Raw genomic sequence first — 14965 nt, forward strand, 5'->3', positions numbered from 1 at the left:
AAGAGCCTGGCGTTAGGAGACGGCAAGTCCAGCCCAGATGAGGAGCTGGCTTTGCGGGCTTTCCCCCCCTCGCAGAAGCAGCTCGGACACGTGGAAAGGCGAGCTCCAGGAGGCAGCGCGGCTCTGCCGGGGGCTGCGCGAACTCCCCCGGAGTCCTTGGGCAGCCGGAGCTCCCAAGGGCCGGGCCGGGCTCGGCGCTCGGGGCAGGAGCAGCGCGGGGAAGCGGCGCTGGAAGCTCCGGGCTCGCCGCCCTCCCCAGCGCTGTCCCTGCAGCCAGCCCCGCTCCGAGACCCCCCCGCCCCGCCCGGCCCGGCCCGGCCCGGCCCGGCCCGGGGCGGCTCCCAGGCTGGGCGCGCTCGGTCCCGCCCGCCCGCCGCGCTCTCCGCCGCCCGCCCGCCGCTCGCAGCCCCATGTCCGCGCTCCCCGCCGGCGCCGACATCAAGCGGGCTCTGGACAACAGCCCCGAGACCAACATCGAGGATGAGCTGCCCGACGGGCCGCCGCAGCCGCGGCCCAAGGGCTACCTGCTCCTCAGCATCCTCGCCTGCTTCTGTCCCGCCTATCCCGTCAACATCGTCGCCTTCGTGTTCGCCGTCATGGTGAGTAGCGCCGCCGGGACCGGGGCGTCCGGCAGCTGCGGGCACCGGGCGAGGCTGCACCCCCGGAGCATCAGCACCGCGGGTCCCCCCAGCTGTCCCAGCCCCGCTGGAAAACGCGCAGGGAAAGGCAGTTTCCAACAAGTTTTCACTGTCGGATGGCAGGTTTATTCCAGGTAATGGGGTTTGCGACATCCACTAAGTCGCACGCTGAACTGGACACAGTGTGTGGAAGTGTCAGCAGGAGAACAGAAATCAGATTTGGTTTCTGCTTTAACTAATCAAATATAATAAGAGTGGCTTTTTCCCCAGTAAACAGGCTCTTTGATACTATTTATTAGAATAATACGATAATGACTGTAGGTTGTTGGCAGTTGCCCGTGTAAATTGAGTATCAAACACACTGAGAGAACCGCCTTACTCCTACAATCTGTAATTGATACACATTGTCCTTAATAACCCAGCAATCCCCTTAACTTCCAAAGCATTGCTGGAACGGAATCTTCTCCGAGTTAAAAGTTGCAGAGTCAGAGCCAGAGTTTTCTAGGCATATAAATGATCAGTGTTATCAGTAACACTGCAATGCATTTCTGTTGTTTAGGAGCTGAAAAAGGTTTAAAACATGTTGTGTATTTTCATCCTTTTCTCTGACAGCCAAGCTGAGAAGGTAAGTAAAAATGTAGTTATTTTTATTTTTGCAATTAGGTATATGAATAACTAACTATGTCTAAAATACCCCAAAACACACTCTTGTAAAGTGTGGTGAGTAAAGATTGATGAGAAATCACATTGCTGAAGTGAAATAGTGAAAGTAGTAGTTTGAAAACTACTATTTCAAAGCCATAGTTCAAGTTTTTTAGTATTTTTTTTTAAGTATTAGCTGTCTTTTTTTTTCCTTCCCCTTCTGTGTTTATTTTCTTTGTTGTTAACTATACAATGCTCTTTTCCTTATTTTGGGAAGATTTGTTTCTGCTGGTACTCAGCATCCTTTCTGTCCATGGACCCTGAGGGTGCTATATAAAGTAATGGGAGCTGATGATCTGGGGCTGGGAGCGTCTGTTCATTGTGACACTGCTTTCATCAGCGTGCTGGGGCTGTACAGAAGTTAACTGTCAAGGACAGAATTTGGCCTCTAAAGATTTTTGCAGCCCATATGGAGAAATCTCCGCCCACAGCCTGGTAGAAGTTCATGCAGGCTTCTGGAGTCAGGCATCAGTGACTGCTAGCAGGGGACATGAAGGAACCAGGGTGGGAAGAGAACTTCCTGAGTGCTGAACAGCTTTCAGCTGCCCACTCCCTTACAGGGGGAAACAAAAACCAGACCAATAACCTCCCCTGTCTGGGAATAGCTTCTGTTCCAACAGCACCCTACCTGAAACCTCTCCTCTTCTATAAAAATAACACACTCAACTTCTTTTCCACAGCCTGGCCCCCTGCCTTTCCAAGCTGCCACCTGTAACTGCTGCATTATCCTCAGCTGCAGGTTCTGCATTTTAGCCTGTGCTGCTTTTATTTCCACTTCTGCTGTGATCTGCATCCTCCCTCCCTTCCTCAGCTGGAGTTGCTAAGGGTTAACACTGACATACAACAGTGGGTTATTTTCTTTTCTTACAGAATACACCTTTACAGTTTGCAGAGCTTAGCTGAGATCTTGAGATTTAAAGACCCCTACAAGTGGTTTCTCTACAAATTTCCACTTCTTAAAATGGGCCTGAAAGGAAAAGTCCTGTTGGCTTCTAGAGGGGGCAGGGTTCAGCACCCTGTGTACCTGTGTCATGTCCTCCTTAACTGTTCTAAATTCAGAGCATGTTTTCACTCTAAAAGTAGAGTCTGGGCTCTAACACACCCCCAAAATAAATGACAGATTTGTCTTCGGTCTCTTCTGTCTCTTGTGCTGCCCCATTTACAACTCCAGCGCTGGTTTCCTCACTTCTTTCTCACCTTTTCAGGCTCAAACCTCACCGTTACAGACCTTACCTCCTTTACTTTATTTTTGGAATAAACCTTTCGCAAGTTCTCCTTATTGCAATAATAACCTTTCCCTGTTCCTTACCTGTGATTCTCGTGGCAGGGCTCAGAGGAGAGCTGGTAGAAAGGAAATTAATGGCATCACTGAGTTGCCATTTGGCATTGCAACAGCCCCTCTCCAGCGAGCCATTGGCCACTCTCAGGAGTCAGCATTGCTGGGCATTTTTGGCAAATGGAGTTCTGTTTTCCCCAGGACTCCTGGCTGTAGGATCACTGTTCTCAACACCCTCCTGCAGCCCCAGCCATCAGTTCTGCTCCCTGTTGCTTCCAGCAGCTGGATCACTGTGAGCAGCTGTGCCATCAGCACACTCAGCCCCAGGGATGCCTCTGTTCTTTCTCATACAGGTGTGACCACAGGCATCAGGGGCAAGAGTCTGGGGACAGGTGTCGGGTCAGGAGGCTTCTGTGGCACAGGAAATTTCTCTGGTGTGGGGCTGGGGGTGGGCACTGTGTCACTGAGCTCTTGGGCTCCTAGTGATGAGCCCAAAGAGCTCTCAGTGAGCTGCCAGCTGTGTCTGGGACCTGGCTGTGTCTGGCTCATGGGATCAGAGCTAGAGGGAGGCTGTGGAATATCTCTGGGAAATGAATTGGATGTTTTCAATGCCAGCACTGAGGGCTGATAATTAAACACGTTTTGTTGGCCTTTCTCAGTACCCCCTCTTCAGCTGTCTTTATTTCAAAGATCTCTATGTCAGACTAGTCCTGTAATTCCATAGGGCCTCACATTTGTAACAACCTCCAAATAGTCTCTCCAAAGCTATTTCTCACTGATTTTTGCTCCAAACTCCCTCTTTCTGTTGACACATTTTTGTTAAATAATTTCCAAGCTTCAAACAACATATGTGGTCAAGCTGTGACAATCTCGGCTCATCTGCCTCTGATAGTAACAAGTTCTTTGTCTGCATTTGTTGCTGTTGGATTCAGATGCCTTGTCTTTATACGGGTTTCACTAAGCAGAGTAACAAATTAGAGGGTGGTGGAAGCTGTGAGGACAGGAAAAGATAGACCTTGCTTTCTCAGGGAGCCCCCTCTTCTAACTGGGATCCTAACAAGCCATGTGCAGTGTGTTGGCTGTGGCCAGCTCAGTGACCAGCAGAGTGACAACTGTTTCTGTAGTTAGAAAGTTTATTTGTGAGTTTATTATTTATACATCCCTTGTTAGGTAGCTTGTAGGATATCTAACACCATGTGGGACAGCCTGTACTCAGTCCAGGAGTATTAAACAACATATTTAATATTCAGGAATATTAAACAACATATTTAATATTCAGGAATATTAAACAACAGAGCTCAGCAGCTGCTGTTAAGGCATTTTTGTATTGCCTTGCCTTTACAAACTGGTAGGTTTTTGTTTTCCCTCTGCAACACTGTGCAGAGCAAACTCCCCTTTGACATGTCCTGCTCAGCAGCTGCTTGTTCTGAATTGCTCCCCAAGTCTCTTCTTTGTGTTTCCCTGTGAGCTGTTCCTAGAGTGAGGAGTCACCCTGAGTCAGCAGCTCTCGTTCTTCCTTAGGTCTGAACCAGAGAGTGTTCTCCTTTCCAGGCACAGCCAAATAAGGTTCACCCAGCCTGGCTTATAGAGCCTAGAAAATGCTAATCAGAACCTCAGTCTGGTCTGTCCAGAAGGGAATGTAAAGGAAGATTTCTGGAGCAACTCAGTGTTCTTTCTGGTTTTGCCATGATCAGTGCTCTGGGAGTGTGGAACAGAAAATACAAATAAAAATGGATTAATATTTTATAGCTAATTCAGCACATTTCTGTTCACATGAGGTCAAGTCACTTTATTGTTGAACTGAGAATGTTTTATAAATAGATGTGTGTGAACCTGGTGAAGTCACTGAGATTACTCAAGTAAATAAACAACTGCAGAACTGTGGCTTTAATTTACATTATGACTTCATGGCAAATGAGGTAGCAGAAACCTGAGAGATCATATAGTGTTAGGTTGAAAAGGGCTGAAATTTGTTTTAAAAGTTGGACAGACCAAATGCCTCATACAGATGCTGTGTTCTCAATATATTGCCCAGCCCTTGGAAATAAATAGATGTAACAGTTAAGGCTTTAACAGCCAATGTTATCTCTGTCTAATGTTGAAAACTGGAAGCTTCACCAGGAGCCCTTTGAAGCAGATGGAAGTAATGAATTTCAAAAAGCTTTGCATCAGACCCCAACCACTCCCTCAAACCTCTTATTTTTTATTGAATGCTTTCTAAGTTATTTCATTTAATTTAAACCTCTTCATAGAGAAACTTCAGTCTCCTTCCTGTCTCTCCCAAATCCTATTCTTTATCAATAATGTTGTTTTCCTCCTCTTCATCGTGGATTTGTATTAAAATGACATTATTTATTAAAGTTTGCAGGGTGAATTATTTATGCAGTACCTGCAGAAATCACATGGACATTTTCCAGACTTCCTAAACACATTAGTAAAATGGCCCAGAACTGCAAGCTGGTGCTGTCAGGTCTTGCTCATAACTCGGCCTCACTTTTGAGACCACAAGCCTGGGGAGCTGAGTTGGTGGTGTCTGCAGAACCCCTCTGTAGGTGCCATGCAAGAGGAATCTTTGATAAGAGGGGAGCACAAAGTCCAGGCCCAGGGTGTCTGTGGTGCTTCTCTGTGTTTCTCCCTGCAGCCACAGTGGCATTGGTGGTTGTTGGCAGACAGGAGGCTCAAGGCCAAGCTGAGCTGTGTTTCTCTTCATAATCCTTTTAAAGACCTTCCCAAATGTACTTTGAGAAAGCTCTTGTGCAGCCAGGACTGCTGGGGACAGCGGAGTGGTTTAGGTGAGGGGACTGTGCCAGGGTCTGGGCTGGCCCTGTCCTGTCTGACCATGTGCTCGTGTCCATCTCTCATTTCCATCTCTGCCTCTTTCCCCATTATGTGCTTTCCAGCCTCAATGAAATCTGACAGCAGAGCAGAGGTATTAGTGATATTCTTTGGGGACATAAACCAGAGAAATGTTTAGGCATGTGGGCTTCCAGGAAGGGAAGAAATGTATCAGTGCTCTCTTTAAGGACATGAGTGCATCACCATCTCAGCCTTTGTAGACTCCAGAGAATAAGTACCTGCACTTATCCTTGAGATGCAATTCTAGGAATGCAGGCTGTGTTGCTTTGGGACTGTCTGGGCTGGGCTGATGCTCCTGCAGTGCTGACACCACGAGTGCAACCAGCCCATTAGCTCTGCGTGCTCACTAATTGACACAGCACGCACATCATGCCCCTCATTGCTCTCCTGCTTGGGAAATGGCTCTACAGCAATGCTTGGTGTGCTCTGAACTTCATCCCTTTCCTGCTCTCCACAGGCTCAGCTCTTCACTCTGTTGTTCTGTGTTTGCTGCAAAAAGTGATTTATAACTGAAGCACTCTCGTTATAGCACTTGGTGGTAGCTCATGCAGTCGTTTTCTAGAGACAATCTGAATTCTTTAGTCCAGAGAACAGTTAATTTGATCAGGTCCCAGTATCTCTCCCCTGCTTTTCCCATTTCACTGATACCTCCTGAAATACTAAAAACCATGTTATGACTAATCTGGTTCCCTGAGGAAGTATTCTGAGTTCAGTAGTGCAATCTGATCAAGAAATCTGGACTCGGTGTTATGAACTCACACTCTCATGATTTTACAAATGAATTCTCAGGAATGATGCCCTTTTTAATGCTTTGATAGCATCTCATTCTAGGGAAAAAATCACTATGAACTGTGTTTAGACTCATGTACTACAGTACCTCTGCATGTTTCACTGAATCTTTTCCTTTAAAAATGGTTTGGTTAAACCAAAAATTAATTCAGAAACTCTTACAGTATATCTCACAAAAGCCTAGAAGGTCAGAGTGGTCCTATCACACGTTGCAATCTGAGCATGTAATGAATGTAAAGCATCTGCTAAGCCTTGGTGGGTAGAGAGAAACTCGAGTCTCTGGAGATAATATGGGGATATCTAATGCACACCTCAGGATGGATATGATAATAATTATCAGTGTCTTCCAGAAATGCAAAGGAACACAGCTTCTAGCCCATGAGGATGGCACTCAGATGTTTTGTTCAGATGACCTATATTTCTTTGGTTTGTATTTTTCCCACCACTAGCAAACTACCTATTAATTCTTCAAATTTTGTTTGGGAAAGGAAAATAATGGAAAAATAAGTACGTAATTAGTAAGTTTTTTAAAGGTTTGTTGAGATTTCTCTAAAACTGCAGCCTGTTTATGCTCTTTTTAATGTTTATAGTCCTAGAAAGTATAAGAATATATCTCACTGCTAGTGAAGTGGCCAACTAACAATTCCCATATACCCTAAAATTATTTCCAAAGATAAAAGCCACTGGTTTATGCAAGTGGGTGGATGTTGGTTTGACAGCTTTTATGCTGGTGTGTATCATATGAACAAAGCCTCACCACTGGAAAAAAAAAAAAAAAAAAGGGCTGTAGCTTCAATGAAAGGTACTGCAAATGAGCGGCACAGAAAACTGGACTCCCTGCTTGCCTGGGCATTGATCAGCTCTGTGGGTTCAGAGCTGCCACGCTGCTTTGCCAGCAGGTTTCTGTTTGGAAGGAAGAGCTGTGATTCCCTGTTTCCCCTCTGCAGGCTCTGAACAGTTACAACCAAGGGGACATAGAAGGCTCCAAGAGGCTGGGTCGCAACGCGCTCTGGGTGGCCGTGGCCTCCATCATCATCGGCCTCGTCATCATCGGCATCTACTGCGTGGTTCACTTCACTACGGTGAGCAAGGGCTCTCAGCACAGCAGCACTGCCTCTCCTTATCTATTTGGGGATGCATGGATGCTTTCCAAAAGCATTTTTTCATATTTTCAATTTCATCTGTTGTCTGTGGTTAAACACAAGTGATTCTGTCTTAGCAGCAGGGGGTTTTCTAGAAACTCTTGCAGCTCCAATATGTTTTTCCCATTTTGGCCAGTTGCTTTTTGGTTTTTCTCCTCCTCAGCTTCACCATCTTTCTGACCAAGCGACCTGAGATCTTTAAATTCCAGGTAACAGAGTCCCCAGGTGCTAATTTTCAGTCTCACAGTCTGGCCAGCTGATCTTTTAATTCTGCAAGGAGGAGCCAACAGTCAATTGCTCTTCTGCTGTTTGACAGTGAAACAGTGACCACAAATGTAATTCTCACTCGGGTCTCAGTGGGGTAAGGCCCTTCACTCTCCGTGCTGTGTTGTTGTCCTGCCTTCCCTCACCTGCAATAATAGAAACAAAGCTCAACAAATGAATCTCTGTAACACAGGGGTTACCCAGGTGGATTATTGGAAAAGAGGATAAAAGCAATTGAGGGTATTGATAATCTTTCTTAAGGGTGTGTAACAATATGTTCTTTTCTCCACAATACTGTGTGCTTCCCATTAAAATAACCAATTTAAATGAATTTGTTATTGGCTGGTTTGGTTGGAGGGCCTTTCAGTGCACTGAAAGCATAAACTATAAACAGGGAACACCCCATTTACCACTGAAATGAAGACATCTCCAGGGAGTGGAATGCAGTAACTGGTTGAACATTTTCATACAAAATTTGAAGTACAACATACTGAGCTGCAGGGAAGTTACTGGACATGGGGTCCAGCTCTGTGGGATATTATTAGATGGTGTCACAGACTCTGAAGCATCCTGTGCATTCATGAATTTTATGTGCATTTTGCAAGCATGAGTCTTGGTTCAGCTTGTGCTCAGCTCGTTCAGTGCTCACAGATATAAACCCAAGTCCCTTCAGGCTGGGGGTGCCAAGTTTTGTAACTGACAGCAGCAGTAAATTCTGCTGTTCGCCTCCACCACCTTACTCATCATTTCTGAGGCAAGGAGAGCAGCTCAGTTACTTTTCTCAAAGTAGGGGAGAGAAGGGCAGTGTGAGGAGTGGCTGACAGCACTGGCCTGAAGCATTCACAGTGACCAGGCAGCAGTAAACCACTATAATACAGCTTTACTTTTGTTTGAGGACTTTTAAAATTGGTTTTGGTTCTGGGTGTTTTTTTAAAAGAGAGAACTCTGTTGGGTGAAGCAGCCAGGTGCCTGGGAACCCTCAGCACACAGCTGAGATATTAATTTCCATAATTTCCATAGAGGTTTCTTGGCCAAATGGCACCATGACTTTTGTGAGGAGTCAGGGTTTACTGGATTCACTCTGCTCTCTGCCTTTCCAGCCTCGTTACTGCTCCCCTTCTCCTTCTCTCATCACCTTCCAAAAAGCCTTTGCTTCTAAGAAAGGGTTTGATGGCAACAAAGATCTTTTGATGTGAAAATGAGTGAACAGAAGCACCCAGCTGATCTTTCCACTCTCCATGCTCACCTGGGTCCCCTCTGTTGCCTCACTCCTGGAGGTTTTTACTTTATACTAAACTGTCTTAGTCTGACACTCAGTGCCACTGCTGTGAATGGCTTTGCACACTCCATTCAGTGATCTCACACCCCTTTGTGCCTTTCTTATGGTTATTTACTGACAGCCACTTTGCTGAGCTGAAGTGATTGTAAATTAATTCTATTCTAATTTTAATATATGTTTCAATATTAGTCAGGTAGCACAAAATAGCTTTGATACAATAATATGGCAGATTTATTTGATTACCATTAAGCACAGATTTAATGTTTCCATGACCTACACATGCATTTTTCCTGAAAGTTCGATTTCAGCAATATGTATGAAAAGCTTGACCCTTCCAAGATTGATTCCTGTGTGCTTTATCTACTTGAAATTAATCAGATTCCACAGTACCTACTTTTTCCTGCTGATATCCCTTGTGGCTTCTTTTGGCCTTCAAAGGATAACTGCAAATTACCTGTGGGAGATACTGCTGCCAGTATCAAAGATGCAAAGTGTACTGAGAACTCTTCTACAACATCCAGCCTCTGGGAAGCAACAAAAGTGAGACATCCAAGGCAGGCTGGCAGGGGGGAATCTCTATCAATTGTTACACAACTTTTCTTCTTGGTACAGGAACTTGAGTCAGCTCAGCTGGCTCTGAAGCCTCGTTCAAAATTACTCCACAAGCCTCAGCCAGGAGAAAAATATCGAGTCAGGTGTGTTGAGGGTAGAAATGGTAGAAGCTGCAGAGGGAGGAAGAGCAGGAAGCTCCTTCTTTGAGCAAACAATGATTTTATACCACCAATAACACTCCCCAATGTACCCCCAGTAACAGTAGCAGACTTGGGAAGAGGAAGACCCTTTCAATTTTCAGAAAACCCCTATTTCCAAGTGTCCTCGTGTGCCTTCCTTGGTTTGTTCAGTCACAGAGCAGCAGTAGCACAGGAATAACAGCAGCCAACACCTACGTCTGCAGGGAAGAAACAGCCTTGACTTCTCCTTTTGAAGATTTACTCGGAGCTAAGTCAGCTCAGGGCTTCTCCTGCTGTCTCAGAGAGCCTCATTTGTCTCCAACACTGGCATGTTATCTTTAGCAAACATATATTAAGATATGTAGTGGTACATATTTATATCCTGGAACAGGCCCACCCAACACTTGGGAACCATCTATGTTCTGCAGTCGTGCCCCTAAGTGTGGGCAAGGGGAAGTCATCACTGGAGCTGACAGCCCAGCAATAAAAGCTGTGTGTCCTGATCAGTGTGAAGTCATGTCCCTCATCGTGCTGAGGGCTCTGAGTGCAGAGCTGTGCTGTCTGTGAAATCAGGGCTGTGCCTCATTCCACACCGGGCCAAATTTATTCTTACTCTTCCCCATTTGCTTTTACCCTCTCCTGACAGCTTCCCCTGCGCCCTGCCTTGCCAGTCCTGAGCGCTGATTTACATTTCCAGGGCTTGCTCAGATGTCACTTCAGCTGGTATTTGTGTCACCACAGTCTGGCCCTGCATGTGTGCCTCAGGCATGTTGTCCATCAAGAGCTGCAGAGAGAAATGGGATGTGTTTGCCTTCCCTGAGGGGACACAGCTGACCTGGAGCTGTGTGCCACAGCCTGTGTGTGCCATGCCCTGTTTGCACCCTCCCAGTGCCACTGTTCTTGTGCTCCTCTCAGCAACCTTCCCCAGGCTTGCACAGACTTGGAGTCACCCTTCCCACCCCTAAGCATTTTGTTCAGCAAAAGGTGGTAATTTTGTCAGTCAGTGAGGGCTCTCTAGTCATTTACAATCTGGTTTTCAGAAGCAGATTCCAAATTCTGTTTTGTTTTGGGTTTTGCTGATACAAGACACCCTCAGATTCCATTTGAGTTCTGCTGGCAGGGTTTAGGGAAACAAAAGCCTGGGCTGGATCCTCCTTACAGAAATGAAGGAGATCCTAAGTATCCCAAACCCTTTTCTGAACTGGATCTAAACATGTCATGCTGCCATGTGAGTAGTTCAGAAGAATATTCAGCTCCTCACAGCACATATTTGCAGGCAATCTCTGGTGTCTGAGTGACACTTCACAATGCTGTTCAGGGCTGAACTAGAGCTCACATGAGTTTTGCCACCCAGCTGAGCCACAAGGCATTTCATGTACAGCCCAAGTCTTCTGTGCTCCTCTCTTGTGGATTTCTGCAAGCAGTAGTGAGCCAAGCAGAAATGTGGAGGATGAGTGAGAGGTGTTAGAGAGAAGTAAAAACTTCAGTAGACTGAGGCAGCAACAGTTCTGCTCTGAGGAAGGGTAGCCAAAACGCTGTGACTGGAATTTTATGCAAACCACTACAATATTTTAATGCTTTCGTAGAGGAGTCTGAACTTCTGACCCCAACTTTAATCTCACTTGATTTAGAATTTAGCCCCAGGGAAGCCACAGAAATGCCACCTGTCAGCATGGCTTCCAAGGAACACAAAGCCAGCCAGGCTGTGAGGAAAGCACCAGCTTTGAGGAAAGCACCAGCTTGCACTGCTCAGAATCAGAAGGGTTTTAAATCAAGCACATGTGCAGTAATGCAGCATTGGTAATTCCAGGTAGAAGGAAAAGGAGTAAGTGTTCAGACTGTGCACCAGGGACAGATGTACATGCACAGTTTCCTCACTGACTTAGAAATAATTATTCAGTAGGAAAAGGAGTGCGAGATTATTTTTAATATCCCTGCCATCCTGTTCCTGAGGCTCTGGGAAGCCTTTGCAGACATTTCACTCAGTGACTGCCTTTCAGAGACAGAATAGGCTGAAGAGCAGCACGAGGACAGGGATTACTCCAGATCTTCACATTGGCCATCCTGTTCTCTGCACCTTACCATAAAAATAAACAAGTCGGGGATTGACCTGCCAGTAAAAGATAGAGCTCCAAGCCTGAAGTCAGGGCAGTCCTGTTCTTTAATTCTCGGTGTCCACCCAGCCAGGGAGCTCACACTGCTGCCCTTCTATTGGTGAGGGCACATACTGATTATTTCCTCAAGCCTTACCTTGTTTTACTGGATTTGTGAGAACATAGGAGCTCTACCTGTCTCTCAAAGTGTTCCCTCAGCTGGGGGACTGAGCAGTGTGCAGGTGCACAGACAATGTGGTTACATCAGTCTGACTTCCTTAGCAAACCACATGAAAAATCCTGGTCCAGTTGTTTTGTCTGTGCACAGAGGAGATGTTCCACCATGGATTCTGCCCAGTGGAGCCATCAGTAGCATCCCAGAGACAATCAGCAAAGGCAGTAATGCTGACTGCAGGATGGATTTACTGTGCAGTGCCTCGGGTCCTAGATCCCTCCTTGAGGAGCTGATCAAACGTAGCTGCCTGATGGAGGAGAGCCCAGCAGAACTCAGAATCCAGGGGTAGGTCAGGGCATCCATGGGTATTGTCTGAGAGCTGTCCCCTACACAAGAATTTGAGGGAACTCCTCAGATCCTTCCTCTCCCAGTGCAGATGCACAGGACAGGTTTCCTGTCCTTTTTTAAGCATGTTGTATTACTGTTGGATTTACCAAGTTCTCCACTGCTGGAGTGTTGTTCTTGTCTGACTGTTGTATGTACCACTCCAAGGAAGCAGAGATGCTGTTGATCTCATGAATCTTTGTCAAATAAGAGCCCATTTCCTGGCAATGAAAGGCTCTAATTTACATTGATTCAGGTAACCCAGTTTAAAAATTCAGTTTGGATTGACAGATGACCAGTGCCATTAGAAACTCAGCTCTGATTCAAAACTGTATTGAGCTGCTAGTCTAGAGGGATGTTTGTTAAGAGAACAAGTGCCACTAATGTGGCATAATGTATCCATTAGATCTGTAGAATTAATAATTTAAACTCACAGGGAAAACTCTCTGTCTTCTCCTCCTTTAAACACACATATTTCTGTTTCCTTGCAGCATGCTATCTGAAGACCAGGACTGCACTTGGATGATGTCAACATGTAAACCTCTGGAGGGGGAAAAAGAAGAGATGGAAACCATTCCAGACTGTTGGCTCTGACCCTACAAGTCTGCAGAGGCATGTTGCTGGTGAATGAACTGATAGCCCAGTTAGTTAATCAGCATGGCGTGACCAGGTTTTCAAAATTATTTATTTATAAGACATCTCAGTATAAAAAAGCATTTTCTCTTTCACCCTAATGTGTAATGAGATCTTGCCCTAAAAAAAAAATCCCTTTTCTTTGTCATTTCCATGGAATGTATGCTGGATCTGTGATGTTCCCTGGCTGACCCCAGCCAGACAAATCCAATGTATCCAGACTGTTTATGGTGCACAGTGTAAGATCTGATGCACAGCCCACTGAAGCTAGTAGGAGAACTCCTGTTACTTCTGGCAGATTTTGGATCAGGCCATTAAGGATTTTTTCATTACTCTAAAATAGTCTCAACATGACACAACTGTACCCATGGGTTTGTGATTTTATCCTGCTCTGTGATTTTATAATGCCGTGGGCGCACTCTGACTCAGCAGCTGCTTTCTTTTGTCATCCTCAGCTTTTAGAACTTTACCTTGAATTTTTAACCACCTGGGACCGATTTCAATCACTTGATTATTAAGAGAGACTCTTCTTCCATAGCATCCATGTTTTTCTTAACGATTTACTTTTGTTTGGTTGTCTTTCATTGTTGCACTCCCTTGGCTTAGCTCCAGTCCTGCATTAAATTTGCACTGATCATATTATTTTCCTTTTTAAACTTCCCATATGTAAAAAGTTCCTATTTTTTTTTATCTGACAAAAGATCCTCGTTTTAAACAGATGTCCTTCATCCCTTTTTTGTGCTTTCAGCAAGGCATGTAGTTTCATTGTGTTCTGCTTTGTTCATGTTTTGTTTAGTTCATCCTCTCACCTCTATGACTGGTTTGTGTATCATTGCACTTAGAGATGGACAGACAGACTTTTGCACCTCTGCCTAGTTACAGACACTCCCTGATCCTCAGACACTACTCAGCGAGCAGCCTCAGGTTTCAGAATTGATTGCCTCTAAATTACTGCAGTTTCTTGATACCTTGGGGAAATTTAGCATGGGACAGCTGTTTTTATTAGCTGGAAACTGTTTCACAGAACACAATTGTTTTGTCACACAAATATTCCATGTTAAAAGGAGTAAGCTCTGGTGAGCATTAAGTCATGGCTGCATCCTCAGCAGTTGCTGCTCTGTTTGCTTCATTACCACATCTTCAAGCGAGCTGTGCCAACTCCCACTCCCTCTCCCTGCACCAACATCGAGCTGGAGCGACTGCCCAGAAATCCAGGGAGTTCTGCAGGTGCAGGTGAGAGAAGAATCATCTGTCAGGAGTTCAACAACCTATTAAAAACAAAATATCTTCCCAGCAACCTTTACCTGTTAAAGCATATGCCTGGAAGTAGCATGTATTTTTTGTGCCTTGATATTATATTTTCAATGTGCTTTTCCCCTTCCTTTCCTGCCAAATTCTGTTTTTCATTGAAGTCAGTGAAGCATCACCTCTCCTTAATTACTGCAGTATTAAACTTCACAAGCACTGGTGAAGTCAGCTGATTTATTAAACATTTACACTGATCAGATTTGTCCACATGGGAATCTTGCCACTGATTTTGATGATCCCAAGAACTGGCTGTTTTGTGAACTCCTCTTTGGTTTTTGAATACTATTTTAATGGTCTGATATGTCTTGTGGGACTTTTAGTAGCTTGCCTTATTATCAGATATGATAGAAATGTCATTTACAAGTGGAATAAAATTACTTTTAATTCGTGTCTATTCTGGTATGTGGGAAGTGTCTTTCCTAAGTTTTGTTGCCTCTTCTACTGGAAAGAATAATATCCCTTTTTCTAACCCCTTGGACAGTTTCAGAATAAAGTGAATCACAGCAAAAGGAGGTTTCCAGAGTTATGTGGGCACCAGAGGATAGGGATAGGCAACTTGAAGTATTTTTTTAAACTGCCTGACAAGGGTTGAGATCAATAGGAGTTAGACACACGACTTGTTCAGAAGCTTTTGAAAACCATACTGGAAATCTAACTTGCATCTTGTTCCTCATAAATATCTTTGAAGGCCCACT

General features: G+C 45.1%; 1 protein-coding gene across 1 annotated transcript; it reads left to right on the top strand.

The window, feature by feature from the left end:
- The first annotated feature begins 398 nt into the window (after window positions 1–398).
- TMEM233 (transmembrane protein 233) lies at window positions 399–14630 on the top strand. Its single transcript, XM_033075866.1, has 3 exons — window positions 399–599; window positions 7209–7343; window positions 12821–14630. Exons 1-3 carry the CDS (start codon window positions 411–413, stop codon window positions 12830–12832), a joined length of 336 nt encoding a protein of 111 aa, XP_032931757.1. The 5' UTR covers window positions 399–410; the 3' UTR covers window positions 12833–14630.
- Window positions 14631–14965: the final 335 nt, after the last annotated feature.

The sequence above is a fragment of the Catharus ustulatus genome, chromosome 18 (genome assembly GCF_009819885.2).
Source record: "Catharus ustulatus isolate bCatUst1 chromosome 18, bCatUst1.pri.v2, whole genome shotgun sequence".
NCBI classification, from domain to species: domain Eukaryota; kingdom Metazoa; phylum Chordata; class Aves; order Passeriformes; family Turdidae; genus Catharus; species Catharus ustulatus.